The sequence below is a fragment of the Peromyscus leucopus genome, chromosome 18 (genome assembly GCF_004664715.2).
Source record: "Peromyscus leucopus breed LL Stock chromosome 18, UCI_PerLeu_2.1, whole genome shotgun sequence".
Taxonomy (NCBI): Eukaryota; Metazoa; Chordata; class Mammalia; order Rodentia; family Cricetidae; genus Peromyscus; species Peromyscus leucopus.
The window spans coordinates 2,152,465-2,180,278 of NC_051078.1; the positions used below are offsets into that span (position 1 = coordinate 2,152,465).

The 27,814-nt window shown below is 50.7% G+C and overlaps 2 protein-coding genes and 1 long non-coding RNA gene across 4 annotated transcripts in view; 1 reads left to right on the forward strand and 2 right to left on the reverse strand.

The window, feature by feature from the left end:
• LOC114681775 (apolipoprotein F-like) overlaps positions 1-2,832 on the reverse strand; it is an 18,967-nt gene extending 16,135 nt beyond the window's left edge. Inside the window, exons 1-2 of one of the 2 annotated variants that reach the window (XM_037196673.1) lie at positions 2,742-2,832; positions 1,808-2,597 (exon numbers count right to left, since the gene is read on the reverse strand). In XM_037196673.1, the coding sequence (XP_037052568.1) occupies positions 1,813-2,577 (765 nt within the window). In that variant the 5' untranslated portion in view covers positions 2,578-2,597; positions 2,742-2,832 and the 3' untranslated portion in view covers positions 1,808-1,812. Of the gene's footprint in view, positions 1-1,588; positions 2,598-2,741 lie in introns of those variants that run through there. The other variant, XM_028855480.2, reaches the window with a different exon arrangement.
• On the forward strand, positions 2,832-10,156 carry LOC119086178. The gene is made up of 2 exons (XR_005089399.1): positions 2,832-3,159; positions 8,649-10,156. It is a non-coding gene; the product is annotated as an uncharacterized LOC119086178 (long non-coding RNA).
• Timeless (timeless circadian regulator) lies at positions 8,762-27,786 on the reverse strand. Its single transcript, XM_028855498.2, has 29 exons — positions 27,696-27,786; positions 22,079-22,216; positions 21,819-21,972; positions 21,622-21,736; positions 21,466-21,528; positions 20,343-20,444; positions 20,031-20,186; positions 19,656-19,789; positions 19,412-19,499; positions 18,970-19,146; positions 18,173-18,390; positions 17,857-17,960; positions 17,567-17,736; positions 15,090-15,224; positions 14,843-14,994; positions 13,852-13,949; positions 13,646-13,766; positions 13,332-13,533; positions 13,025-13,170; positions 12,274-12,350; positions 12,070-12,187; positions 11,920-12,002; positions 11,622-11,764; positions 11,297-11,456; positions 11,152-11,220; positions 10,933-11,051; positions 9,809-10,025; positions 9,584-9,691; positions 8,762-9,486 (listed from the first exon to the last, which is right to left on the reverse strand). Exons 2-29 carry the CDS (start codon positions 22,161-22,163, stop codon positions 9,416-9,418), a joined length of 3,585 nt encoding a protein of 1,194 aa, XP_028711331.1. The 5' UTR covers positions 22,164-22,216; positions 27,696-27,786; the 3' UTR covers positions 8,762-9,415.
• Positions 27,787-27,814: the final 28 nt, after the last annotated feature.

A 27,814-nucleotide genomic window follows, 5' to 3' on the forward strand; every position in this document is an offset into this window, starting at 1 on the left:
AGTTACTTATAGAGCAACTATAACCACTTATAGGTAAGTGGTTATGAGCAGGAGAGTGGGTGACCCTAAACACAGATGATGGTTTCCCCTGCTTAGATGGCGCCCTGGTCCTCCAGTGGTCCCCAGTTTATACTCTCTAGCCCCTCTCTGAGGTCCTGAGGACATTTGGGCAGAATTGCCTGTAATTGTCTGGGAGCACGGGCTGGATCCTCTGATGAGGACCCGGGAGCTTCTGTCTCTCCCTCATGAGGGAAAGTCAAAATTCCACATGCCCAGCTGTGGTTGTCTTTGGCATGCAGGCCCTGGTGAACCAGGGACGGCAGTGGTTTGGCTCAGAAGACAATCTGGTACATCTCAACCATTGACTCTCATCTTTTGCTCCTTTTAAACTCGGCCCCAAGAAATGAAAATGGGGGAGAATGCAAGATGACTCAACAGGTAAAGGACTTTGCCCTCAAACCCAGGGACCCAAATTTGATCACCAGAACCCATCGTGGAATTCCAGCAGTGACCCAGGATCATTGTCCCCTGACCTCACACATCTGACCTCCATGTGTGCTGTGGCATGTGAGTGCTCACTCACATACATATCTCTCTCTCTCTCTCTCTCTCTCTCTCTCTCTCTCTCTCTCTCTCTCTCTCTCTCTCTCACACACACACACACACACACACACCAATAATAAAATAAAAATTAAGAAAAGAGAATGACAATTTCTCAGCATGGTGTTCTCATTCTGTGTCCCCAGACTTCTGTCCCACTTCCCTACAGTCACAGGATCCCCAAATTCCTGTAGTGCAGCCAGTGAAAACTGAGACCGCTCCAGGAGGTGTAGACCTGTCCAGTTCCCTGCTCCATGAACTGGGGAGATGGTTGTTTCTCTACAAACATTTCCCCACTTGTACTGAGTGTTCAAACCTTTGGCCTCAAGAGACCTTGGCATGGACTGCATGTCCCTGCCCAGTCCATCTTCAGATCACAAAAGGAGCCACAGAAACCCAGAGTCTAACAAGCCTCAAAGCCAGGCAAGAACTTAGCAGCCTGAGGAAAGACGGCCACTACAAGCTCAAGGCCAGCATGAACTACACAGTGAGTTCTGGGCCAGCTCATGCTATGAATTCATCTTCAACCCCCTTAAAGGCTCCAAACACAGCGATTCCAGTACAGAAGCAGCTTTTCATTTCTCTTACCAGTTGAAGAATTAAAGACGAAGACTGGGATGGTGACTTAGTGGTAGACTGCTCGTCTAGTGTTCCCGAGGCTCTGGGTTCAACCCCAAGACTACAGAAACGAACGAATGTGGTAGCCCAGGTCTATAATCCCAGTGCTTGGAAGGCAGAAGTAGGAGTCCATAAATTTGAGGCTAGCCTGGGCTAAGGAAGAACAGGGGCTACACAGCAAGACTCTCTCAAAATATCAAAACAAATCCAGACTTGGTGTCACATGCTTTTAATCCCAGGACTTGGAGGCAAAGGCAGGCAGATCTCTGAGTTCCAGGCCAGCCAGGGTTACACAGTGAGACCCTGTCTCAAAAACAAAACAATGCTGCCCCCCCCACCCATATCTCAAAGCAAATGAAAATGAACACAATCAAGGTACAGATTTCATTTGGGGATTTAGTAAGTGTTAAGTAGTTGAAGAGAGAAATTGCAATACCCATAGCATTTAAGAACTGAAAGATGTGTCTGCTCAGCAGGTTCAAAGGAAGAAAATGCATAAATCATAAAATATTGCCATTATCTAGCTTCATGCTATGCATGGTGTCTGCATGCAGACCTACTAAGGACTTTGAGAAAGTAGATGTGACACCTTGTCTATCCAAAATAAGACTGAAAATAATTTAGTAGAAGGCCTGCAAAAAAACGATTCAGAATGACTGTCAACCGAGCAGCAATGTATATTTCATCTTCTATGGAGAGTGTGGCATTCCTAACTTCTGGGTGTTTCATCATCTTAATGCGTACTTGCTCCAAATGTTCCCAAGACTCAATGGTGCACTTCTGGGTGACGTTGGCTGCAGAAGCCTTGAACTCTCTCACCACATCAATGGAAGGGAGCTTCTCAGCAAATTCAGCAAACACAGATCCAAGTTCATACAACACCCGGCCTTCTTCAGAGGTGCATGTCTCAGGCAGGGTCACTGAGCGCCCGACCCTCTTCAGTTCCCCAGGGGATCCCCCCAGACCCCTCAGAATGGCTTCGTTATCGCCAGTCCCTTGCTCCTTGATGAGCTTTTGACTCTCGAGGATCAGGGTTTCAGTGTTGTCTTTTCCTCCCACCCCACTGAGCTGAAGCTGCAGAGAGTGGGCCTCGGTGGGGCAGCCAATGTCCTCCAAGGCCACTCTTAGTGCTAAGAGGGACAAATACTCAGGCAAGGGGGCTAAGGAGGGGGCTGCGTACAGGAGGTCCTGGCAGGTGCCAGGGGCTGGAGCAGGGATCTTCCCGGAGATCACATGTGATGTAGGTTCAGGCTCTGTGATAGCCCGCTGAGGGGGCAGGGCGCCATTCTGGGTATTCCTTGGAAAGGCGGCCACTGAGGACAGCAAGACACAGCCAAGGAGCAGTGCAGCCTGGATCATGGTGGGTCAGCAGAACAGCCCTGTCGGGAAGAAGAACTCAGGTGAGGAGGTGGGAAACCCAACATGAACGGGCGCCAAGAATGGTCAGAGCTTGGGAGAGTCCTAGTCCTCGGAGACCTCGGTTTCCGTTTTTACCCCCCTTAGAAGCCGTGTGTCACCCTCACCTGTCCTGAAGGCAGCAGCCAGAGGAATGAGGTGGTCCTGTCTCAGCGCGTCCCCTCCAGTGGCTGGAGTGGCTGCCTTCCAGATCGGATGACTGAAATGAACATTCTCAAATATTGATCTCCTCTTTCTGGGCTAGACTTTGTCCAACCAGCTATTGCCTCATCCTGACCAACATGGCTTCCCCGTGTGCAGCTCTGATTTCCGTAGACCATGGTCTGGTCAACCTAAGTTCTTATTTAGTCATAAACCAGAGAACAAAGCCCCTCTACATCTTCTAGGCAATGGAAAGTTTGTTTCCTCTCTTTCAAGACAGGGTCTTCGGTAGCCTTGGTTGGCCCGGAATTTGGATTAATAGCAATGGATGACCTTGAATTTCTGATCCTTCTGCCATTCCCTCCCCACTACTGGGATTTACAGGTATGTGCTATGATGTGCAGTTTATGTGGTACTGGGAATCAAATCCAAGGATTCATGTATGTTAAGTAAGCATGCTACTAACTGGGCTATCTTCCTAGTCCATATAGATTTTTTTTTTAATTTTATTTGTTTTATAATACCATTCAGTTCTACATATCAGCCAGGGGTTACCCTATTCTACCCCCTCCCACCCCCTTCCCTTACCCCCAGCCCACCCCCCATTCCCACCTCCTCCAGGGCAAATCCTCCCCCGAGGACTGCAATCAACCTGGTAGACTCAGTCCAGGCAGGTCCAGTCCTTTCCTCCCAGACTGAGCCAAGTTTCCCTGCATAAGCTCCAGGTTTCAAACAGCCAACTCCCAAACTGATCAAGCCAATCAACTGTCTCACCTATTCAGAGGGCCTGATCCAGCTGGGGGCCCCTCAGCCTTTGGTTCATAGTTCATGTGTTTCCATTCATTTGGCTATTTTTTTTCAATAATTGAGTAAAACCCGAAATTTATTATAAGCCACAGTCGTCCTAGGGACCTCCATGCTAAATATATAGCTTCCATGGTTCTATGGGTTGTGGTCTGATTGTTCTTTATTTTATATCTAGAATCCACTTATGAGTGAGTACATACCATGACTGTGTTTCTGGGTTTGGGTTACCTCACTCAGGATGATTTTTTCTAGTTCCATCCATTTGCCTGCAATTTTCATGCTTTCATTGTTTTTCTCTGCTGAGTAGTACTCCATTGTGTATATGTACCACATTTTTTCATCCATTCTTCATTTGATGGGCATCTAGGTTGTTTCCAGGTTCTGGCTATTACAAATAGTGCTGCTATGAACATAGCTGAGCATGTATCTTTATGGTATGAATCAGCATTCCTTGGGTAGATGCCCATGAGTGGGATGGCTGGGTCTTGAGGTAGTTGGATTCCTAATTTTCTGAGAAACCGCCATATTGATTTCCACAGTGGTTGTACAAGTTTACATTCCCACCAACAGTGGAGGAGTGTTCCCTTTGCTCCACATCCTCTCCAACATTGACTGTCATTGGTGTTTTTGATCGTAGCCATTCTAACTGGTGTAAGGTGGTATCTCAGAGTCGTTTTGATTTGCATTTCTCTGATGATTAAGGATGTTGAGCATTTCTTTAAATGTCTTTTTTTTTTTTTTTTTTTTTTTTTTTTTTTTTTTTTGGTTTTTCGAGACAGGGTTTCTCTGTGTAGCTTTGCGCCTTTCCTGGGATTCACTTGGTAGTCCAGCCTGGCCTCGAACTCACAGAGATCCGCCTGGCTCTGTCTTTAAATGTCTTTAAGCCGTTTGTATTTCTTGTTTTGTGAATTCTCTGTTTAGCTCTTTAGCCCATTTTTTAATTGGACTGTTCAGTATTTTGATGTCTAGTTTCTTCAGTTCTTTATATATTGTGGAGATCAATCCTCTGTCAGATGTGGGGTTGGTGAAGATCTTTTCCCAATCTGTTGGCTGTCTGTCTTATTGACTGTGTCTTTTGCCCTGCAAAAGCTTCTCAATTTCGAGAGGTCCCATTTATTAATTGTTGTGCTCAGGGTCTGTGCTGTTGGTGTTTTATTTAGGAAATGGTCTCCGGTGCCAATGCGTTCAAGAGTGCTTCCTACATTCTTTTTTATTAAGTTTAGTGTAACTGGATTTATGTTTAGGTCTTTGATCCACTTGGACTTGAGTTTTGTGCATGGTGACAGATATGGATCTATTTGTAATCTTTTACATATTGACATCCAGTTATGCCAGCACCATTTGTTGAAGATACTTTCTTTGTTCCATTGTATAGTTTTGGCTCCTTTGTCAAAAACCAGGTGTTCATATGTGCATGGATTAATGTCAGGATCTTCAATTCGATTCCATTGGTCCGTATGTCGATTTTTATACCAGTACCAAGCTGTTTTTATTACTATAGCTCTATAGTAGAGTTTGAGGTCAGGGATGGTGATGCCTCCAAGGGTTGCTTTATCGTATAGGATTCTTTTAGCTATCCTGGGTCTTTTGTTTTTCCATATAAAGTTGAGTATTTTTCTTTCCAAGTCTGTGAAGAATTGTGTTGGGATTTTGATGGGGATTGCATTGAATCTGTAGATTGCTTTTGGTAAGATTGCCATTTTTACTATGTTAATCCTACCTATCCATGAGCATGGGAGATCCTTCCATTTTCTGATATCTTCTTCAATTTCTTTCTTTAGAGATTTAAAGTTCTTATCAAAAAGGTCCTTCACTTGTTTAGTTAGTGTTATCCCAAGGTATTTTATATTATTTGTGGCTATTGTAAAGGGTGATGTTTCTCTGACTTCTTTCTCAGCCCTTTCATCATTTGTGTATAGGAGGGCTACTGATTTTTTTGAGTTGATCTTGTATCCTGCTACTTTACTGAAGGAGTTTATCAGCTGTAGGAGTTCCCTGGTAGAGTTTTTGGGGTCACTTATGTATACTATCATATCATCTGCAAATAGTGAAAGTTTGACTTTTTCCTTTCCAATTTGTATCCCTTTGATCTCCTTTGGTTGTCTTATTGCTCTAGCTAGAACTTCTAGTACTACCATATATATTTTAAAGACTTACCAATCACAAGTTCTGAAAAACAGAACCTACCAGCAAATCAAACTGTGTCAGAGCAGACTTTGAGGATTTAATGTTTTTTTAAATATTTTTTATTTTTAATGATGTGTAGGTGTGTCCACAAGTACAGGTGCCCACAGAGGCCAGACAAGCTAGGTAGAGGCAGTTGTCAACCACCTGACATGGCTGTGAGGACTCAGAACTCCAGTCCTCTGGAGACGTAGTTCTTAACCACTGAGACATCTCTCCAGCTCCTGTTCACTTTTTTATTGTTCTTTGAGACAGGATCTCTCTATGTAGTCCCAGCTGTCCTGGAACTTTGTAGAGCAGGCTGGCCTTGAACTCACAGAGATCTTCCTGCATCTCACAGAGATCTTCCTGCATCTGTCTCCCAGGCGATGGGATTAAAGGTGTGAGCCACGATCCTGGCTATGTGCTTCTTTCTGACACTCTCCAGCCCAAGCTGACCTGACTTCCTATGCAGTGGGGGTAACTTTGCTTCCCTCTCCAGAGTGCTGAGATCATAGGCCTGGGCCACCACACCTGTTTTGTTAAGACAGGCTCTCAGACTCAGTGGGTGAAAGGCACAGCTGGAACAAGCCTGACAACCTGAATTCTGACATCAGAGCCCAGGCAATAAAGAGTTCGGAAAAACATATGAAATGTCAAAAAAAATTTAAAAAATTAATTATGCATCTGGGTATTTTACCTTCATGAGTATCTACACACCACATGCATGCAGTGCTCACCAGAACCAGGAGGCATCGGATTCCCTGGAACTGAGTATTAGACAGTTGTGACCTAGGTACTGGGAATCAAACCTGGGGTCCTTTGGAAGAGCAACCACTGAGCCGTCTCTTCAGCCCCCATAAATTTTTTTTTTAAAAAACAAGCCTAGGAAGAGCTGGAAGACGGTGTGGCTATATTCCTATCAGAGGAGTAGTATGTTTTTCTTTTCTATTTTTGGGGCTTGCCTCAAACTTCCTGTGTCAAGGCTGGCCTTGAATTCCTGACCATCCTGCCTCCATCTCTCAAATGCTAGGGCTACAGGTGTAAACCACCATCCCTAGCTGAAGAAACTAAAGACAACCAGTGTCGTGGTGCAGAGAAACAGCCCGGTGTAGTATAGAGCAGGCCTTTGGCTTCCACTCCGTTTTCTACGTTTTTAAATCCTTATAATCTGCTTTGTGGGGCGGTCTAGATGACTGCGGCCAGTCCCCCGGGGAACCAATCACATGACGAGAGGCCGAGAACTCTCCGTCCTAGCCCCGACTTCACAAGGGGGTGAGAGGGCCAACTTTGATAACGCGGTGGTCAGCGACTGTCATCAATCATGCTTACGTAACGGATTTCATAACTCCTCTTGAAGGTCAGAGCTCTGAGGGCAGCTGTCTCAGGCAGCAGAACCCGCCCGGTGGTGATGGGGCAGCAGGACAGCGTCAAGACTGGCCAGAGCCAGAAGGCACCAAAGTCCTTGGAAACTTCACTTTTTTTTTCCCTTTTGGTTTTTCCAGACAGGTTTTCTCTGGGTAGCCCTGGCTGTCCTGGAACTCACTCTGTAGCCCAGGCTGTCCTGGAACTCAGAGATCCGCCTGCCTCTGCCTCCAGAGTGCTGGGATCATAATGGCCATCTTCTGAACCTTCCCTTCGGCTTGGCCCCACTGGAAGCCAGGGACAGAGAGCTGGCTTCTGAAGCCGAGCCAAGCCCTTCGTTCGTACAGTTCATTCATTCTTCAGTTGTCATCGCCCAGTCCCTTGTCCTTCCCTTTGCCTGGTGCTGACAAACCGGTGTGAACCCCGGGAGCTCCTGCTCCTCCCAGTGCACACGTCAGATCTATTCTCAGGGCTGGAGGGACAGCTCCGGGAATGACCCGAGTTCAGTTCTGCCCCAGTCGGTATTCTATTGCAATGAAGACACCATGGCCACGGCAACTCTTAAAAGGGAAAACATTGGGCTGGAGAGATGGCTCAGTGGTTAAGAGCACTGGCAGCTCTTCCAGAGGTCCTGAGTTCAATTCCCAGCAACCACATGGTGGCTCACAGCCATCTGTAGTGAGATCTGGCGCCCTCTTCTGGCCTGCAGGCAAAACATGCCTTATACATAAATAAATAAATCTTTAAAAATGTATACATAAAAATAAAAGAGAAACATTTAATTGGGGGGCTGACGGTTCCAGAGGTTGTCCATTATCGTGGTGGGAGATGGTGCTAAGATTGCTACATCTTGACCAGCAGACAAGTGAAGTGGTCTGTCTCACTGGGCATGGCTTGAGAATGAGACCTCAATGCCCGCCTCCACAGTGACACCCTTCCTGCAAGGCCACACCTCCCAATAGTGCCCTTCCCTATGGGGGCCACTGTCTTTCAAACCACAAGTTCCTAGCACCCATACCCGGTAGTTCACAACTGCCCATGACGCATGACTCCCGCTCCAAAGGGCCCAGTGCCCTCATCTGGCCTCTCGGGTACCCACATACACATCTGGCCTCTCGGGTACCCACATACTCATCTGGCCTCTCGGGTACCCACATACTCATCTGGCCTCTCGGGTACCCACATACTCATCTGGCCTCTCGGGTACCCACATACACATCTGGCATACACTTACAGATATAGAGAATATAATTTTTTAAAAATTTATTCTCGATGTTTTGTTTTTTTTTTTTTAAACTATATCTATATCTAAATATAATTATGTACATAGTGTTCCACCTGCATGCCAGAAGAAGGCATTAGATCTCATAAATGGTTGTGAGCCACCACGTGGTTGCTGGGAACTGAACTCAGGACCTCTGGAAGAACAGTCAGTGCTCTTGACCTCTGAGCTATCTCTCCAGCCCTCTTGTTTTTTTAAGGTAGAGTTTCACTAGCTTGTCCAGGAAGGCCTCAAATTCAAGATCTTCTTATTCCAGCCTCATGAGGAGCTGATCCAACAGGCTGTACCTGTGGCCAACAAGACAAAGCTTCTTGAGGTGACACTGCTTTTGTGTCTATAGGGGAAGGACAGAAGAAAAAGAGAAGCCTCTCTTTTTAAAATTACATTTATTGGGCCAGGCATGGTGGTATACCCAGCCTTTTCCTCTCCTGTGGTAATCCTCTGCTTCCCTGCTCAGCTCAGGATATGATTTAACTCTAACTCTTAAAAGTTCTTCCAAAAACGCAACAGATGGCTGGCTGGTGAACTGAGTGACAAGTGACATCAACACCAGCAACTTTTAATTTACATGTTTTTATGGAACACAAATCAAGATGTCTGCCATCTTGAGAGCAGTGCATCCCAACTCTGCCTCGACTGCAGGAATGGGCTCTCAACCACTGGAAAGAAAATGAAGGAAATCCAGTGCTTTCTGAGGGCAGTGTGATCGCCCCATGTGCAGTCATGAAGCTCTCTGTGCGGCGGGGACCCACCTCAGACAGCCAGAGGCGTGCAGGCTGCCCTGCGTATTTCATTCACTCCCCGTCTCCTACGGGACGGTTCCTAGAAGAGGATTACATTTCCAGAGTCCAGCTGGATTTCACATCAGAGACGATAAAGCTGGGGCAGGACGACGCAGAGTCCACCCAGCACTGCTGCCCTGGGGGTTCCTGGGCCTTCGACGTAGGGACGATCGCTTCGGTGCAAACACGGCAGCTCCTAGGCCTTCCAACTGCATCTGTCTCCAGCGCGAGGCATCTGGCCTCAGTCGTCATCATCATCCTCGATTTGAAACCGTTTCTTCTTGTGGATTACTGGAGTTCCCAGCTCTGGTGCTGTGGGGATGGCAGGTCAGAGACAAAAAGAGAAAACATCTCAGTCTGTAAAAGAAGAAGGCAGAGCAGAAGGAAAAGCAGGCCCCAGAGTCCCTACCTTGCCCCCTCCCCTCATCCTCCTCTTCGTCATCACTGTCCAGCAGTTCCCGCTTCTTGGGCATTATTTTCCGTTCTTTCTCCCCAGTGATCTCTTCCTCTGAAGTGACTGTAAGACACAAAATTAAGGAACTAGATCTGCATCATCTCAAAACACCTCGCCAGCCCTCACACCCTCATGAGCGGCACAGAGTTAGTCATCAAGGGGTAAGCGGTGACACTTTACCTTCTGGGGACACCAGGCCTGCCTTCTTCTTACGGGCTGACAAGAGGGCTCTCAGGGCTCTGGCTCGGTGCTCCTCACTGGGACTCTGCTCTCCGGGGACTCCTGGATGTAGCTCTGGCTCCTCTTCTCTCTCTCCCTCGTCTTGTTGATTCAAAGAAGCTGCCACTCTCCGAAGCTGGGTGGGGCTCAACTTGGCTGGAATTCGCCAGAAGGTTTCCTACAGGAGTTTAGCAGGTGACGTGACTGCAGGGAGAGGACCAGCCTCTCTGGTCTACATTTTTAGTTATTCATTGAATAACTACGAGTAAACTGAGTAATAGAACATGAAATAATAAATATGGAGAATGATCCATAGGAATTGTGAACTTGACTTCTTATTCATAACATATATCCAATAACTAGCTTAATACTACATCAGGTTCCCAGTAAATACAGCTGTTAACAGTATATGCAGGAAAGGATCTTGTAAAAGTGAACCAGGTGTGACCCATGCGCAGAATCAAGGGGAGAAAACCAACATGCTACAGAGCTATTGGACTGGGCACCAAAGTGATTACACTGGATTTCTGAGTTGGATGGGCAGTAAGAGTGCTTCTCTGAGGAAGTGACATTGAGTTAGCTGCCCTTGAAGGCTGGTTGAGGTTCAACAGGAAGATGGGGTGGCGCATGTCTGTCTGTCTGTCTGTACCTCCTTGTATGGGTAGCTGGAGCCTTCCAAAAGGAAGACGAACTGGCTATGCATGAACAGCCCCAGAATTTGCAGGGTGCAGAGTAGTTCAGATCGATGGGAGGAGGCAGTGTGTGTGGAATGGCCGTGCGAAGACAGGCATGCCACCTGGAGGCTGTGAGCACACAGATCCATCAAGTGCTCCAGACAGAGAAGGGGCAGCCTGGGGACTAGAGCATGGATTCAGGAAGGGAGGCTCGAGAGGAGGGAAGGACAGCAAGGACCTGATGTAGGAACCTGTGAACAAAGACCCAGGGCAGCAGGGCAGACCAGGGCAGCAGGGAAGGTGTTCTGACAGGGCCAGAGAGCCCTGCTGACACTGTGCTAGCTCAGCTTGCCGGCCCTGAGGAGGGGGCCGATCCCTAGCTTGCAGACACCATCTTGCTCTGACACCTGCCTGTCCTGAGGAGGGGGGCCGGATCCCCAGCTTCCGTAGCAGATGCTGAAACTGTCCGTTCTCCATGGCTTCCTCGTTCTCTTCTGTCAGAGGCACCAGAGGGATTGCCTGGGAGCAGCCTGGAACCGAGGGACAGCACGTGGTGAGGATGCGAAGAAAGTCCCGGTCCCTGGCCCCGGACACTGGGCCCAAGCAGCCCTGGTGTCCCAGCGCACTTACCGTCCTCTTCCCGATCATCCGCTGCGCGAATCAGGCAGCTCTGGAGCCACAGGAGGGGAGCGGAGAGACCTGCGAGAAGAGGGGACTTGGTGTCCACCCCGTCCAACCCTCCCCCTCTGACATCTCTCCCAGCCCAACTCCTCACCTTCCTGACGCAGGCTTTGACCCAGGTTTTCAGCAGAGAAAACTGAGCTTCCCTGAACTGGTTCTTCCTCCAAGTCCTCCTCTTTCTCTTCATCCTCTTCACTCTCTTCCTCTTCCGGATCATCCTGCCAAGAATCTTTCGGGGACTCGTCTCCATCTGACTAAAATTCATTGGAGACAGAGATAGGGTCTCAGGGGGGCCTTAGTGGGGCTTGGTTCTCTCCACCCACTGAAGGGACCTGGCCCGAGCGGCCTGCAGCAGGAGGAATCCAAGAGTGCTTTGTGGGGCAAGGCCCAGGCCGCAAGAGCCAGGCTAAGACGGTTACCACGCGAGGGGGCGCCAACTTCTTTCTCCGTTTCTTGTACAGTTGCCGCCGCTCAGACACCAACCCGAGGGCCAGCAGTTTATCCACTATTCGAGCCCGAGAACGTTTAGCTGTGATATTCTTCATGATATGACCAAGAACATCTGGAGGGAGGGAGGGAGGGAGAGGGAGGGAGGGAGTTTGGATACTGTAGAGCAACTGGGAAGGGGTGAATAATGGAAATCGGGCTAGCTCAGTCCTCTCCAGCAGAACAGGGGCAGTGGGGAAATGGGGCGCTCGGTGCGTCCCCCTCGCTCACCGTCAGAAGCCTGGAACTCCTCAAAGAGCCGCTGCAGCTCCAGCTCCTGGTCCGCAGTCCACAAGACAATCTGGGTCCCTTTCCTGTTCAGGCAGGTGTCAGTGCCGGGGGCCTTGGTTCCTCCCCCGTCCCCCTGAGCACGTGCCTTACCTCTGGAAGTCCTTGACACTGCCGGCCAGTCCCATCCGTACCAGATGGTGGATGACCTGCTTGCGTGTTCGAGAAGCAGGTTTCAGATGCTCGAGGATGGTCTCCACCACATCCTGCCCTGTGTGGAGAAGGGATGGGCAGTATGGAGGACTCGGAGGGCTGAGGCGACCCCCCTCAGTCTCTCGAGACCTCAAAGCCTCACACCTTCCACATCCTTATGGGCGAGGTATAGATCCTGAAGCTGGGCCTCTTCCTCAGGGCTCCACGCAGCAGCTCTGTGGCTGGAAGACATGAACCGTAGAAGAGGGCAGGTGCATGGAGGCATCGGTTTAAAAGGACAGGCAAAGCTCTCCTGCATTGGGGGGGCGGTAACCAAAGAGACAAGCAGCAGAGGCCCGAATACACGTTTCCTCTGCTCTCCTATGTGAGAGGCCTTTGGTCTTGGGCCTCAGAACCCGACACTCCAAGGACAAGGGGAAAGTGGGAAAAGAGCAGTCAGTGTGAACGGGGGATCACAGACAAGGACAGAGGACAAGCGTTTCTGTGAGGCCTGTCTGGTTTTAGACAAGGTCTCATGTGACCCAGGGTGGCCTTGTATTTGCTGTGTAGTCCAGGTGGACCTTGAACTCATCTTCCTGCCTCCGTCTCCTAAGTGCTGGGGTCACAGGCATGGATCACCACACCCAGCTTGACTCCCAGCACGTTTTAGGAAAGCGCACAGGGACTCTCTGGGGACCACCCACTGCCATCAGTGGCCACCTCTGTCACGGCTGGTGACAGAGGAGGAAACTAAAGGTGGCAGACGTCTTGTTCCTGTCCTGGGTAACCTCAGGACAAGCACTGAGTCTAGGGGCCTACTCCCTTCCTCCTGAAAGGAGAAACATGGGGTCAATGACACCAATGCCCTGTGCCTGCGCCACCCCCTCAACCCCCGCCCTCCCAGACCTCCGCCTACCCAGTGTCAAGGGAGCCATAGCCCTGGGTCATCTCTCGGACCACCACAGTATTCTTCCAGAACAGCAGCTCCACAAAAGCCTTTGGGTTCACTGCAGCCAAGGCAAAGAACTTGCCGAGGACGTATTTGGCAAAAGTCACCAGCTCCTGTCAGAAAGGGCAGCTGCCATGCACCCCGGCCCGAATGAACTGGCGGGCCTGGCCGCTGCTCTCCTGGTCCCGGCCTGTCTCCACCGCCTCGCTTTACCCGCCTGCTGACCTCTCCACTGGGTCCTCACCCTCTGGCCCACACCCCGCTGTGCCCGCACCTTGTAGGCCCCAGCAGCCGGGTCGCTCAGAAGCCGGTTGAAGAGGCAGAACAGCGAGAGCTGGAAAAGCAGGGCTTCCATGCCCAGGTCGTGCGCCAGCCGGTGCAGCATCTTGGCGATACAGTGGTTGGTGTGAGCGCCGTTCTGCCGGTAGCTCCGCAGCAGGAGCACGTAGGCTCGCACGACGGCTGGGCACGCAAAGCTGCACGAGACACGGCGGGAGGGAGGGAGGACTCAGCGCCCGGGAGCGCCGCCGCGCATGCGTGCGTCCTCACAGGCCCGACCACCCTCTGGACCACCCTCTCAGCCCGCACCGTTTCAAGTAGTCCAGGAAGTTAAACTCTTTCTCTGACACCTGGACCACCTGCAGCTCCTCGTCCTCCTCTTCCTCCTCCTCCTCGTCCTCGGCGTCTCCTTCCATCGGCTCCTGCTGCCCTGTAGAGTGAGGATGGCCGCGTTTCTGCCACGCTGGTGCAGAGCGCCGCCGGGACGAGACGGGAGGGAATGGATGGAGACTCACTCGGAAGGGGTGCGGAGAGGATTCGCTTCAGCAACTGCATTTCTTCCCCAGGGGAGATGTCCGGAGAGCCGAACACGTTTCCTTCAGGCCACACCTCCCTGGGGACAGCCAGAAAAGGCTTTAATCACAGGAAACTGGAGCTGCAGTGAGGAGAAAGGAAGGGGAGCTGCTCCCTCCCTCAGTGATGAAGCAGCCTGGGGAATTTTTCTCACAAAGCACTGGCTGCTCTTGCAGACCTGGGTTCAATACCCAGCACCCACATGGCAGCTCACAATCACCTGTAACCCAGTTCCAGAGGACCTGAGATCCTCTTCTGGCCTTCACAGGCAAACAGGAACGGATGTGCACCACATACACACATTCAGGCAAAACGCTCATACACATAAAACAATTTAACACACACACACAGAGGTAAAAATAACACTCAAGGGAGGGATGCAGTGTCTCGTGTCTGCGTGTCTGCAGGTATACTCATCATATCCACACTGACAGACACCGAAAGGTCAACCCATCAACATGCTACCCATGGTTAACCTCAGCGGGTAGGTTGTACTTACTTTTCTTCCTCAGTTTATTTATTTATTTTTTTTAACTTCACTTTTTTTTAAAAAAAGATTTATTTATTTATTGTATATATAATGTTCTGCCTGCATGTATGCCTGCAGGCCAGAAGAGGGCACCAGACCTTATTACAGATGGTTGTGAGCCACCATGTGGTTGCTGGGAATTGAACTCAGGACCTTTGGAAGAACAGCCAGTACTCTTAACCTCTAAGCCATCTCTCCAGCCCTTCTTCCTCAGTTTAACTGTGTTTACTGACACTTCTAAAAACAAAATACTAGCCAATCAAAGCTTACGAAGTAAGTGTTGAGTACAGAGATCCACAGCCTCTGCTGGGAATCCTCTCTTCTGAACACTGAGAACCCTGGACCCCAGTGAATGCCTCGCCATTCCCTCAGGGCCCAGGAGGATGGGTACACAGGATTCTTACCGGGCAGACCGCAGGAGGGCCAGGGCTTGTGGGGCCCTGTCAGCCAGAAGGCAGTCCTGGAGCCTCACCATGGCTTCCACCCGCTGCTCCTCCACCGGTATCTCGGAGGCCGCATCAAAGGGGACGATGGAGTCTACACTGAGCTCAGGCTCCTACAGACAGACAGCCATGGGAGCAGAGTGGAGGAAATCCAGACTGTCCACAGAGAACTGTCCTCAAAAAGGACAGGACTTCCCTAACTACCAACCTGGGCACACTGCAGCAGCTGCTCTTCCAGGGCTGGCCACATGGCCTCCAGCTCCCCAGGGCTACGTGAGACATTACCAGAAGCAACACCTTGGTCTTGAATCTTCTTTTTCTTTTTTCTCTTTTTTCTTTTGTTCTAAGGGGAAAGAACTGTATGGTAAGAGCAGGCGAGCCATGGAAGTCTCTGTCCCTCAGGGTTAGTGAAGTGGAATGCAGGCAGAGGACATGTCCTTGCCCTCCAGGAGAAACAGGCAGTCAAGAGAAAATGCCATTACAGTCCGGAAGAGCTACAATGAGGGGAGCACAAAATGCCTATTCTTGGAGTAAGAGTTTGTGAAAAGTGGCCATGTGTTTTTTAATTAAAAACAAAACAAACCACACAATTATTTTATTTTGTGTGTTCATGGTGATGCGCATGTGCTGGCATGTGTGGAGAACAGAGAAACACTTGTGAGAGCCAACCATACGGGTCCTAAGATCAAACTCCATTTGTCAGGTTGGTGGCAAGGGCCTTTACCCACTGAGCCACCTTGTCAGCCTGGAAATGCCTGACCTTGCACAGAGCACAGAAAGATGCGTCAAGGTCAACACCACGAAAGGCAGGACTGCGAGCGAGATGGCTCAGAGGGAGACGGTGCTCCAGCCCGCCTCACGACGGTGGACTCAACTGTGGAAGAAGAGAGCTGAGTCCACAGGCTTCCCTTTGGCCTCCACGGACGCGCCACGGCACAGGCTCTCCCCCACCCCCACCCCCACATAAATAAATGCCAAAGGCAAAGCAAATATAAAGAAAGCCCTGGTCTTTTCCCTTTTGAGGACCAGGCATGTGAGTCAACATCCCACAGCTGTGAACCAGCCCACTGCATGGGTAATATCAAAGTCAGGTAGGAGCTGGGCCGTTAGTCCCAGCACTCGGGAGGCAGAGGCAGGCAGATCCTGTGAGTTTGAGGTCAAGCTGGTCTACAGAGTGAGTTCTAGGCCAGCCAAGGCTACACAGTGAGATTCTGTCCCAACCCAAATAGGACGGACAGATGGATGGGAATTATGCTTGACTCAATTACGCTTTATAATCAAAGGCAGAAGGAGCTCTGGGGTGCAGGAGGCCAGGACTTGAACATGGATGCCAGTGAGACCAGGGTGAGTTGCTTAACTACTCTTTAGACAGATGATAGAGTAGTTCCTTTGATTTTGCCAAATAAAAATAAACTAAACATTGTAACTGATTCTTATTTGATAACTGTTTTTGTTGTATATAATTTTACTATGTTAAAGTTAAAACCTTCCTTTTTGATTAGACAGAAAGGGGGAAATGCTGTATACTGTAAAGATCTGATCTGTCACTCAAATTGGTTTAATAAAAAGCTGACAGGCAACTGGGCAGGAGAAGGTCAGAGTCAGGAGTCGCCAGCCAGATGCAGAGGAAGCAAGATGAGAATGTTGTACTAAGGAAAGGTACCAAGCCATGTGGTTAAACGTAGATAAGAATTATGGGTTAATTTAAGTGTAAGAGGTAGTTAGTAATAAGCGTGAGCCATTGGCCAAAAATTTATAATTAATATAAGCCTCAGTGTGTTTGAGAGCAGCTGTAGGCCGCAGCGGGACAGAGAAAAGCCTCCATTTACATATATGTTTTGTTATCATATATGTATACACACCACATATGTGACCAGTGCTCCTGTGGGGTGCTGGATTCTGTGGAACTAAAGTTACAAATGGTGTGAGCGCTGGAAACTGAACCCAGGTCCTCTGGAAGAGCAGCCAGTGCTCTTAACCACTGAGCCATCTCTCCAGCCCCAGTCAGTTCTGACTTTATTACATTTGTGTGTGTGTGTGTGTGTGTGTGTGTGTGTGTGTGTGTGTGTGTGTCAGGGAGGGGGGACACATGGAGGGGTATGGAAGTCAGAGAACAACCTGGACAACGCTAATTTGTGAGTCCTGGGGCTGTAGGTCACCAGGCTCAGCAGTAAGTGCTTTTATCTGCTGAGCAATCTGGCCAGCCCCATACAAAAAAACAGACATGTTTTTACAAAGCCAAAACTTGGTGTCTCTAAGAGAAATTCCTTGGTATTTTTCTTTTCTTGACTTTGTGTTTTTGTCTTTTCATCTACCACCCAATTTTGAACACAATCTCCATTTGGGGACCTGGAGACTGACAATAGAGACTAGCCTGACCCGTGTGTGTGTGTGTGTGTGTGTGTGTGTGTGTGTGTGTGTGTGTGTGTGTGTGCAGGCTGTGTGAATTTGTATGTATGAAGGCATGGCAGAGGCTGGTGTGTCTTCCACTATGCCTGCTTCCTTCCCTTTGAGACAGAGTAAACACGATGAACCTGATGGTCAGCTCCACACTGGCAATACCGTGAACCTGTGGCCTTTAGTGCAGAAGAGTCCTAGCAGGTCACTGTCAGCTGTAGAATATGTGAGGAGCCCTCGTCCTTCGCCTCCCCACAGCTCTTCCCACATCCTGGAGCTGCCCAGTACCTGCACCATCAGGTTTCCTCGGCTCCGACAAAACCGCTCCAACATTTTGAGGAAGAGGTGGGTGGTCTCCACCAGGTCACAAAGGAATGAACGTGGGTGGTATCGCTCATCGAACTTTCTGAAGAGCGCCAGGAAGAGTTCTCGGTACTCCATCATATAGAAAATGTTGTCTAAGAAATGAGAAAGGAATGGAAGACTTGCAAAAGGAGAGATGAAGTTGGGACTTGGAAGAATAAGATTCTAGTCAAGAAATGGGAAGGCCGGGATCAGAGACCAGGCCAGGGCCTCACTTTTGATGATGCGACTACTCTCTCTCACGGCCTCCTCGGGGCAGATGTCCATCTCATTCACCGTGGCCAGCAGCTCCTGATAGGCCTTGAGAGCCAAGTGCATCCTGACAAAGTGGAGGGCAACTTAAGGCTCTGGCAGAGGTGATGCCACCCTCCCCAAGATGCCACCCTCCAAACACAAGAAGCCCTGGTCCCTGCGCCAGCCTGACCACTTTAACCTGAGGCGGAAAAACAATTGATTATCCGCGATTCTGGTGGTCAGACTACCCGCAGGCTCAGGTCCTCACTGTGACCCCGTGGCCTTCCTCCCACTGACCGGCGTGCCCAGGAGGCCGCCTCCTTGCGGTCAGTCAGCATCATCTCGTAGTAGGTGGTGAGGTTCTGCTCCACGAAGTGGAAGGCACGGACACTGAGCGTCTCAGAGACGAAGCCAGGACGGAAGGAGGCCGCTCGGTTGAAGGCCATAAAGAAAGCCAGGGCCCACATGTAGTAGGTCTCATCGTGCTGTTGGGCTTTCTCCCGCAGCAGGTGATCCTAACGAAGAGACCACCGTGACCTCAGGGCTTCTAACTCTCGCCTGGAACCCACAATTTCCAGTTTGCTCAGGTCTATACACGGCCTCCTCCCTTTCCTTTGGGGAAATTGCTCCAGAGCTTTCTTTTTAAAAAGGATTCATTTTAGTTTTTAATTAACTTGTCTGTGTGTGTGTACACACAAGTGTTGGTGCCCCCAGAGGCCAGAAGAGGGCATCAGACCTTCTGAAGCTGTAGTTCCAGGCAGCATCAAGCAACCTGATGTGGGATCAAACCCTCTGCAGGAGCAGCGAGTGTTTGTAACTGCTCAACTATCCAGTCCCACCAAGAACTTCATTGTTTTTAGTCATGTTTAATAGCAACCCACTCCCTAGACTCTTCATCCCGTCAGCACCCCAATCCCCACCCCCCCACCCCCACCCCTGGTCCACACACGTTCAGCCTCCCTTGGGCTCCCTGACGGGTTGTCCTCCTTGCCAACCAGTGGCACCTCCCCTGTGTGCTACCCCTCCTTGCCAACCAGTGGCACCTCCCCTGTGTGCTACCCCTACCTGCCTAGATGTCCTTCCCGGGCTCTCACCTTGACGGCGCCCATGAGCGGGTTGTAGCAGTTCTCCAGGAACTCCGAGCAGAAGTCTCTGAGGAAGAGCCTCACGTTGAGGGCAGAACGGCGATGAACGGACAGCTCCCGGGCAGCCTGGCGACGCTTCGGCACCCTCCTGGGTTGCTTCCCCAGATCCGAACTGTAGTTTCGGAGCTGAGCGTATGGGTTGCGGCATCAGAGTAGGTCCTGACCACCCGCCCCTTGCAGCTCTTTTAACAGCCACCGTCCCCAAGCTTCTGGAGAAGAAGTACCTAGAAGGAGCTCTGCCTCTGGTGCCAGCATCGGTGGACACAACACTATCAACCCCAGAGGCTCTGCTTTCTGAGCCTAAGACAGAGCAGCTTCAACTCCAGAGACGGCCACCCTCCTCAGGTCCTGCGACTCCAAAAGCTTCCACCGTGTGCACACGCATACTCACACTGTGAAGGCCTTTGTGAAAGATGACGTCCCTCTCCCCAATGGACTTCAACCCCTGGACAACGTAGGAGCCCCCAAATCGAGAGTGCCTTCAAGGAAAAAAAAGGTTCCAAATGACTCCTCAATTCTCTCTCTTCTGTCAGCAGCTCTGTGAGAGTCAGTTTAAATTTTACCCAGCTCGAATTGGCCCGTGTTGGGTGTCTGCTGCTGGGACTCGGGAGCAGAGCAGAGCGCCCCGCACCCACCTGTTGCTTCGCTGGAGGGCTCGAGTCCTCTTCTCCGCCACCTCCCGCTGACGCAGCACCTCCAACTCTGCCACATCCGTGCTTCGCTCCTGAGCCAAGCGTCCCTGCCCTGTCCTGGCCAGCTGCTCCGGGTTCTGGATTTGGATGAGGAGGGAAGAATCAGAACCAGGACACTCGCTTCTTAGCCGCATCTCTTAGCCTCACTCCTCCTCGGAATGGACCCACAAACACACGGAACTGCTGACGGGCCTGGGCAGAAGACCCGGCCCCTGCACCCCTCACCTGCCTCCTCGGGAAGCCCCCATTCCTTCCAGAGCAACTGGGCGCACTGCAGAAAGCACACGGCGGAGCGGACGGGGAGCTGCAGGGCCTCACCTGGTCTCGGAACATCAGGGACACAATCTCCAGCACGTGGAGACTCCACTGCTGCTCAGCAGATGAGCTGGACAGGAAGAGGAGCAAGTCGTCCATGCCGCTGAGATGAATCGCCCAAAGCAGCCGGTCGTGGATGCTGGCGTCGTCATCGATCCTCTGAGCAGCCAGGGAGGGGGGGAAGGACACGTTCAGCCTCATGGCCGCCCTCCAAAGTCCCCTGGGCTCTTCCCCAGACTCGTCAGAAGACAGAAAACCTGAAAGCAGGGAGTGCACCCTGCCCAGCACAGGAACTCACGTGCCCCAGACCCTCACCTTCTCCTGCTCAAGGTCGGCTGGGACGTGGAGAATATTCCTGACTAGTAACAGGATCCGTTCTATTAGCAAGTTGTCTTCTTCCTGCCGATCCTCCCAGCCCTGGGCAGAGGAGAGAAAACTGGCATATACACAGACACACAGACAGACAGACAGACAGACACAGACAGACAGACAGACACACACACACAGAGGAATAGTGGCACATGTCTTTAACCCCAGCACTCAGGAGGCAGAGAAAGGGGGAGGATCTCTTAGTTCCAGGCCAGTCAGGGCTACAAAGTGAGACTGTTTCTACATAAATAAATAAATAAATAAATAAATAAATAAATAAATAAATAAATAAATATAAAATAAGAAAAGAGTGAGCCAAGTCTGGTGGCACAGGCCTGTAACCCCAGCTTCAAGACACTTGGGCAGAATGACTGCCAGTTCAAAGTCTGCACAGACTAGAGTGAGTTCAAGGTTATCCTGGGCAACAGAGTGACACCTTGCCTCAAAAACAAAAAAGAAAAGAGAGCTAGTGATCTGTTTCAGTGGTAGAGCCCTTGTTTAGCATGCGTCAGGGTCTGGATTCAATCCCCAGTACTATGGGGCAGAGGGCAAAGTACAGTAGTGCGTGGCTATAATCCCAGCACTCAGGAGGAAGAGGTAGGAGGATCATGAGTTCAAAACCATCTTCAGCTACATATAGTAAAGTGGTGAACTTAAGTGTGAAGCCAGCTTGGGCCACATGAGGCTCAATTTAAAGGGGGGTGGGGTGGGTGGTGAAGACACAGCTGAGCAGTGAGAGAACTTGTTGCTCTTGCAGAGGACCTCTATTCAGTTCCCAATCACCCACACTACAGTTTAGGGGTCCGATGCCCCTTCTGACCTCCGAGGGCACCCGACACACACAGTGCACATACACACATGCAAGCAGAGCATACATACATATAAAATAAAATAAATTAAAAACAGAAAAAGAGTAGGGAAGCAGAGAAAGAAGGGAGGGGCCAGGAGTCCCATGGTGGCCAGAAACTCCAGCGTAGACTGCCGCATCACTCAGGGCTGAGGACCCTCCTCTGCCTGGGAAGGTGAGGCACTCATGCCCTGTGGATGTGTAGGGCGGAGACTTACTCACCAGCTGCAGCAGCTCATACAAGGTTTCACTGAGGACGCCAAAAGCCTTCTCACTGGCAAAGGCCTGTGGAACGGGAACAGCTGGTAGGTAGTGCCTGTCTTCTCCTCCCTCCCTCTCCAAACTCGGACCTAGCACCTCTGGAGAAAGGCGTCTCACCTCTTTGTAGGCCTGCAGGTAAGTTAACACCTGCAGGAAATGGTGCCGCACATTGGGGTCCTTAGGCACGTTGCCAAAACAGAGCAAGGCTGGCTGAGTCAAATTCACCATCAGCCTGGGGAGAGGAAGAGGAAGTAGTGAGTTTCCTTGACGACACAGACTACAGGCGGCCAAAGTCGGAAGGCTGAGGCACAAACCTGATGACGGCATCGAAGAGGGGCTTGTCCTGGCGGTGCTGGGTGAGGATGGGCAGGAGGTCGCTCTGCAGGATCTGCGCAGCTCCCAACTGCTGCCGCACGTCTCGCGTCTCGTCCTCGTGCCTCAAGTAGCGGATCAAGTCCTTCACACTCTCTTTAGAGACAGAATAAAGCACTGACTGTGATCCCAGGAGAGGCTGTCCGGGTCCATTCCCTCTTCATACCCTGAGGAATTCACGAGACCTCAAAAGGGCGCTCACCTAAGCAATCTGGCTCCTTGTGGTAGGTGTCTCCTTCCAAGTACCCAAGGGCACTACACGTGGCTAGAAGTTCACAGTTCATCATGGACAAGTCCAGACACCAGAGGCCCAGCTATCGGAGGATGAAGTCGTGGAGGCCTGAGTGAGAAGGAAGAGGGACGCAGGGCCCCATGTGGTAAGGAAAAGGGACAAGCTAGGACTCAAGACGCGCGCGACTGCTCTCCTGTCAGAACTGAAAGGCCCAGGGAAAACCAACTTCCAACTCATCAACTGTGGTGCTGGGAATCAACTCAGGGAGGCCCCGAGCACGGGGGTGGGAGGGCAAGGCTTCTTCATGTGTGTGAATTAAGACCTGGCCCATACTACAGCCAGACCCTGAAACCAGAGAAGTGTGTTTCAGAGTTAAGACAAGGAAGAAAGGGGGACTGACTCAGATGTTCACCTTGGAGAGCGGTCTTCTACAGCTCTTCCTCAGTCTGCCCTCATCCGGATGTACCACAGGAGCTAAGAGCCCTAACTGTGGGCTGGTGAGATGGCTCAGCAGATAAGGATGCTTGCCACCAGGGCCGAGAACCTGAGTATTATCTACAGAACCCACATGGTAGGAGAGAGCTGACGCCTGCAAGTTGTCCTCCGACCTCCACATGTCCCCTCCCTCCAAAAGAAATAAAAAATCCCACCCCCAACCACACAGTGATTATGTATGCAGAGTGCAGGGATCCATGCGTATGTGCTTGTCTGTGCATGTGTGTGGAAGCCAGGGTCAACCTCAGGTATCACGCTCCGCCTCGTCATTCTGAGACAAGGTGTCTCACTCATCAGGCAAGGGTGGCCGGCCACTGAGTCCTAGGGATGCTTCTGCCTCTGCCTCCTCAGCGAAGGAATTACAACCACAAACCACCTAGCCTGGCTTTTAGCGTGGGTGTCGAGGCTTGAATTCAAGTCATTATACTCGTACAACACTTTCGTCCGCTGAGCGCCAGCCCCCTGTGAGAGACCTGATACCTCCCAGGATCTCCTCGGCTCCTCCCCAGTTACTCCTAAAGCCCAGCAGAAGGCAGCTCTAGCAGAACAGGAAGCAAAGGCGGCGAGCAGGAGATAACAAACTCCCAAACCCCTGCCGCTGCCCCAGAAGCAGCGCTCTCCTCTTCGAAGCATGTCCCCATTTGTCCAGGTCCCTGCCCCTCCACCAAGTAACCATGCGGGCACAGACGCGGAGTGCTGCGTGACTCAGAACCTGACGTCAACACCGCAAACGCACACAAACACACTGCGTTCTTTACCCACGCCTGTGGAAGATCAGGAATATCCAATCTTGTCCCTAAACATCCTCAGCTGTATTTCATTCTGCCGTTCGAAGCATCCTCTAAAAAGACCTTTCCTGGCTGTGGTCCCCGCTCTACACCCTGACTCCACCCCTACGGGCAGTAGATAATAAATGACTGATGCTATCTCCCTGCACTTAGGCTGCACTTACGTAACTGGCCTGCTTCTTTGAGTTGTCTGCCATCCTACTACCCCCCCATCCCCCACCCCCGCCCCCGCCCCCTCCCACCCGGCCACTCACTAACCTAGCTCTGAGCTGCGGAGCCCAGCGACACAAGAGGCCAGGAAAACTCACTGAATGGCCAGGACTGAGAGGAGTCTTCTCTCTGCTGCCCACTGTCAGGGACCCCGTCTCTGGTGGGACACCCCCCCCAGATCAACGGCCTTCCCCGTCTATCCTTCCCAAGGGCTGACCTAAGAAGCTGGCCAGAAAAAAACAAAAACAAAAGATGAAAGAGCTGTCCCGTTGAAGAGCACTGGCATGTTCAACACACAGTACAGCACCACAATAAAAATAATAATAAAAACAGAAAAAAGGGAAACCCTATTTATTTATGGTTTTTTTGTTTGTTTGTTTGATTGTTTTGGAGACAGAATCACTCTATGTATTCCTGGCTGTGCTGGAACTCACTACTGTAGACCAGGCTGGCCTCAAACTCAAAGAGATCCTCCTGCCTCTGCTAGGATTAAAGATGTGCTCCACCACACCTGGTTCTGGGGCTCTTTCAATCGTGCGTCACCACGAAGGGCTGAAACTCCTATTGGAAGCTTTTCCCCAGTTCCAGTGAGCGGCCGTAAGGCTGTGGGGTTCTTGACCTGTGGTCTAACCTGCCTCTCGGTCATTCAAAACAACCACGAGGGATAAGAAGTGGCAGCCCTGGCTCTCTTACATAACCGTCTTCCCTTACCTGTCTGAACTGTTTCCTCTTTCTTCTCTACCAAATGTTTTGACAGCCAACAACCAAGAGGCGGCTGGCCGAATGGCTCAGCAGGTGAAAACACTTTCCACACAAGCTCAGAGACCTGAGTGCAGATGGCAAGACACCTGTCCATAAGGTTCAGTGGCCATCTGTCCGTAAGGTCCAGCTATGGCCGGAATAAGCAGTGAAACAAGAGACCCCACCTCAAACTGTAAGGTGAGAACTGACTCCTCAAAGTTGTCATACATTTAAGAAAAGTGTGGATAGCAGGGACAGAAAAGTTAGAGTTCACCCTCCTTTTTCTTCTTTTCTTTACAGTTTGAGGCAAGAGCATTGTTTTCTCTTCTCACACCAACTCACGTGGCTCAATTTCTTTCCCTGGCTGTTAGGACCCTCACCCAGGAACATAAACACACATGTTCCAACACACATAACTTCTCTCATAGTTTATTCTCTCCATCTTGGAGGCCTCTGCTTCTTCCTCTGCTATTTCCTCAAGTTCTGAGCCCATGTGACCTTCCAGATCTTTCCCTGACCACCTGCGGGACAGGCATGTAATTTTTAGTCTAACATCCATGTTCTGTCTTCATCGCAATACCCAGGACAATTCTCTCTTCCTCTACTAACCACCATCTTACATATTGTTGAATGCGCAGAATCCAGTAGCTGTCACATGGGAGATGCACAGGGAAAGACTGCAGTCTTCGTGCCTCTAAAAGAGTACTGTGGGGCGGTGGTGGCGCACGCCTTTAGTCCCAGCACTCGGGAGGCAGAGGCAGGAGGATCTCTGTGAGTTCGAGGCCAGCCTGGGCTATCAAATGAGTTCCAGGAAAGGTGCAAAGCTACACAAGAGAAACCCTGCCTCGAAAAACCAAAATAAATAAATAAATTAAAAAAAAAAAAGAGTACTGTGGCAGCCACGGAGAAGTCCACTCAGATTTCTCTTCAAGAAACTTGTGCTAGGGCTGAAGAGGTGGCTCCATGGTTAAGAACACTGACTGCTCTTCCAGAGGACCTGGGTTCAATTCCCAGCACCCACATGGGAGCTTACAGGAGCTCAAGTGTCTCCATAGGCAACTACACAGATATGTGCATATACATGTAATTAAAAATAAAATCTTTGGGCTGGAGAGATGTATGAGAGGTTAAGAGCACTGGCTGTTCTTCCAGAGGTCCTGAGTTCAATTCCCAGCAACCATATGGCTTACAACCATCTGTAATGAGATCTGGCGCCCTCTTCTGGTGTGCAAGTGTACATGCAGACAGAATACTGTATAAATAAATCAATCTTTAAAATAAAATAAAATCTTTGAGAGAAAAAGAAAGAAATCAAGTTTGTGCTGGGGATGTAGCTCAGTTTTAGGGCGTTTTATCTAGAATGTATGAGGCTCTGGGTCCCATCCCTCAAATCACAAAATGAAAGAAAGGAAGGAGAAAAAGATTGGGAATACAGTTCACAGCAGAGTGCTTGTCTATCACGGGAAAGGCTCTGAGTTCAATCCAATGTGTCTATACACACACATAAATAAATACCTCTAGGATTCATATCAGCCTGTTCTTCCCAGGCAGTCCCAAACTCCTCTAACAGGCAATCCTTGTTCCAGAGTCTCCATGAGCGTTAGCGGAGTATATCAGACCTGCCTTTCAGTCTGAGGCTCTCCCTGCCTCCAATCCTGTTCCCTCTTAACTCTAGTAAGCAAACTGCTCTTGCCTCTTGCATCCCAGCCTCCATCTGGGTGTCTGCCTCCTGGAGAATCAGAAGTGACCTCCCTTCGTGTGCATGGTTAACATGCACCACTATACAAAACTCAAGTTTTAGGATGAGCATGACACTTCACACATCCGTAATCCCAGAGATTGGAAGGTGGAAGCAGGAGAATCAGAAGTTCAAGGGATCCTTGGCCACGTAGCATGGCAGAGGCCAGCCTGGGCTACCAAAGATCCTGTCTCAATTAAAACCAAAAACTGCCCATGTCCACAATATAGTCTTAATGATCTTTGTATGGTCACCTTTTAAGCCACTGCCACTCTCTCATCCACATTTAAGTTTATGGACTTTTAAGACTGTCCAAATAACAGTTCTGACTTCTCCATACAGAAGCCATCTCTTCCTCCTCCACCTCCGGGAGGATATACAGACTTCTATCCCATGGCATTTACATTTTATGAACACAATAAAGCAGGTTGCTCAATGTGGCTGACTCCCTTCACTAGCCTTAGAATCCGTGAGGACAAGAACTGTTTCTAATCATCGTGAATTGTTCAGAGCATGGTTGCTGACTTCCAGGGAGTGGAACTTGGGCCAGTGTTCTGAAAATGCTCCTGGGGATGCTCAAGGGATGCTCAGCTGGCTTGCCAAGGATGCGGGAAGCCCAGGGTCCCACTCCCATCACTGCTTACACTGGCTGTCGTGGGGCATGTGTAATCCCAGCACTCGGGAGCCTAGGGCAGGTGGACCTCAGATTAGAGATCAGTCTGGGCAACTCAGGAGTCTCCTCCCTCACATAAGGCAGGGAGGGGGTTAGGATGCAGTGTCTGTCAGGCTTGGTGTGCACGGGCCTTCAGTTCAATTCTCACTAGGGGAAGACGGGAAAGAAGAAAATGTTTCTCAGATCTCCAATTCAGCTGATAACCACATTAAAATGTCAACTCCTCGGTCCCAAAGATAATGTAGGCGCTTAATAAGTAACTGTAGCCGGGCGGTGGTGGCGCACGCCTTTAATCCCAGCACTCGGGAGGCAGAGCCAGGCGGATCTCTGTGAGTTCGAGGCCAGCCTGGGCTACAAAGCGAGTTTCAGGAAAGGTGCAAAGCTACACAGAGAAACCCTGTCTCGAAAAACCAAAAAAAAAAAGTAACTGTAAAACGACGGGCGTGCGGGGGTTTTTTTTGCTTTGTTTTTGTTTTGTTTTGTTTTGTTTGCCAAAAGAATTTCTAGGGACAGCATCAAAGACACTCCCGGGAAGAAGCTTAATTCGTGGCTCTCATTCCAGCTGACACCCCCAACAGAGGTCGTATCCTCCTTAGGCTTTACAAAATCGGGGGCGGGGGGACAAGAGGGTTAAACGCAATCTATAAAACCCCCGAAGCCCGTGAATGCCAACTCCTGACCACTACCAAACCGACGAGTCTCCGGAACCCCCAGCCTCACGGCCCCACCCGTCCCCGAGGTCCCGGGCTTGCAGAGAGAGGCGCGGAGCTGCGGCGCAACCCGCCGGGGAGCAGCGTGCGAACGCGCGTGCGCGGCGGCAGCCCCGCCCCTCTCCCGCCTTTAAACCGCGCGGCGGCCCCGCGGCCCCGGCGACGGGGTCGCACGCTGCCCCGCATCCTCGGAGCTGCCCGGGTCAGCCCTGGGTCCTCTCGACACACTCACCCGCTCTCCGCGCGTCCCCCGGAGCCTCGGGGAGCCAGCGGCCCTGACGTGCGGGGCCGCAGCCTTTCCCGCCACTCGGCTGGGAGCGACCGGTGTGCGCCTGCGCCGGCGGGGCTGGG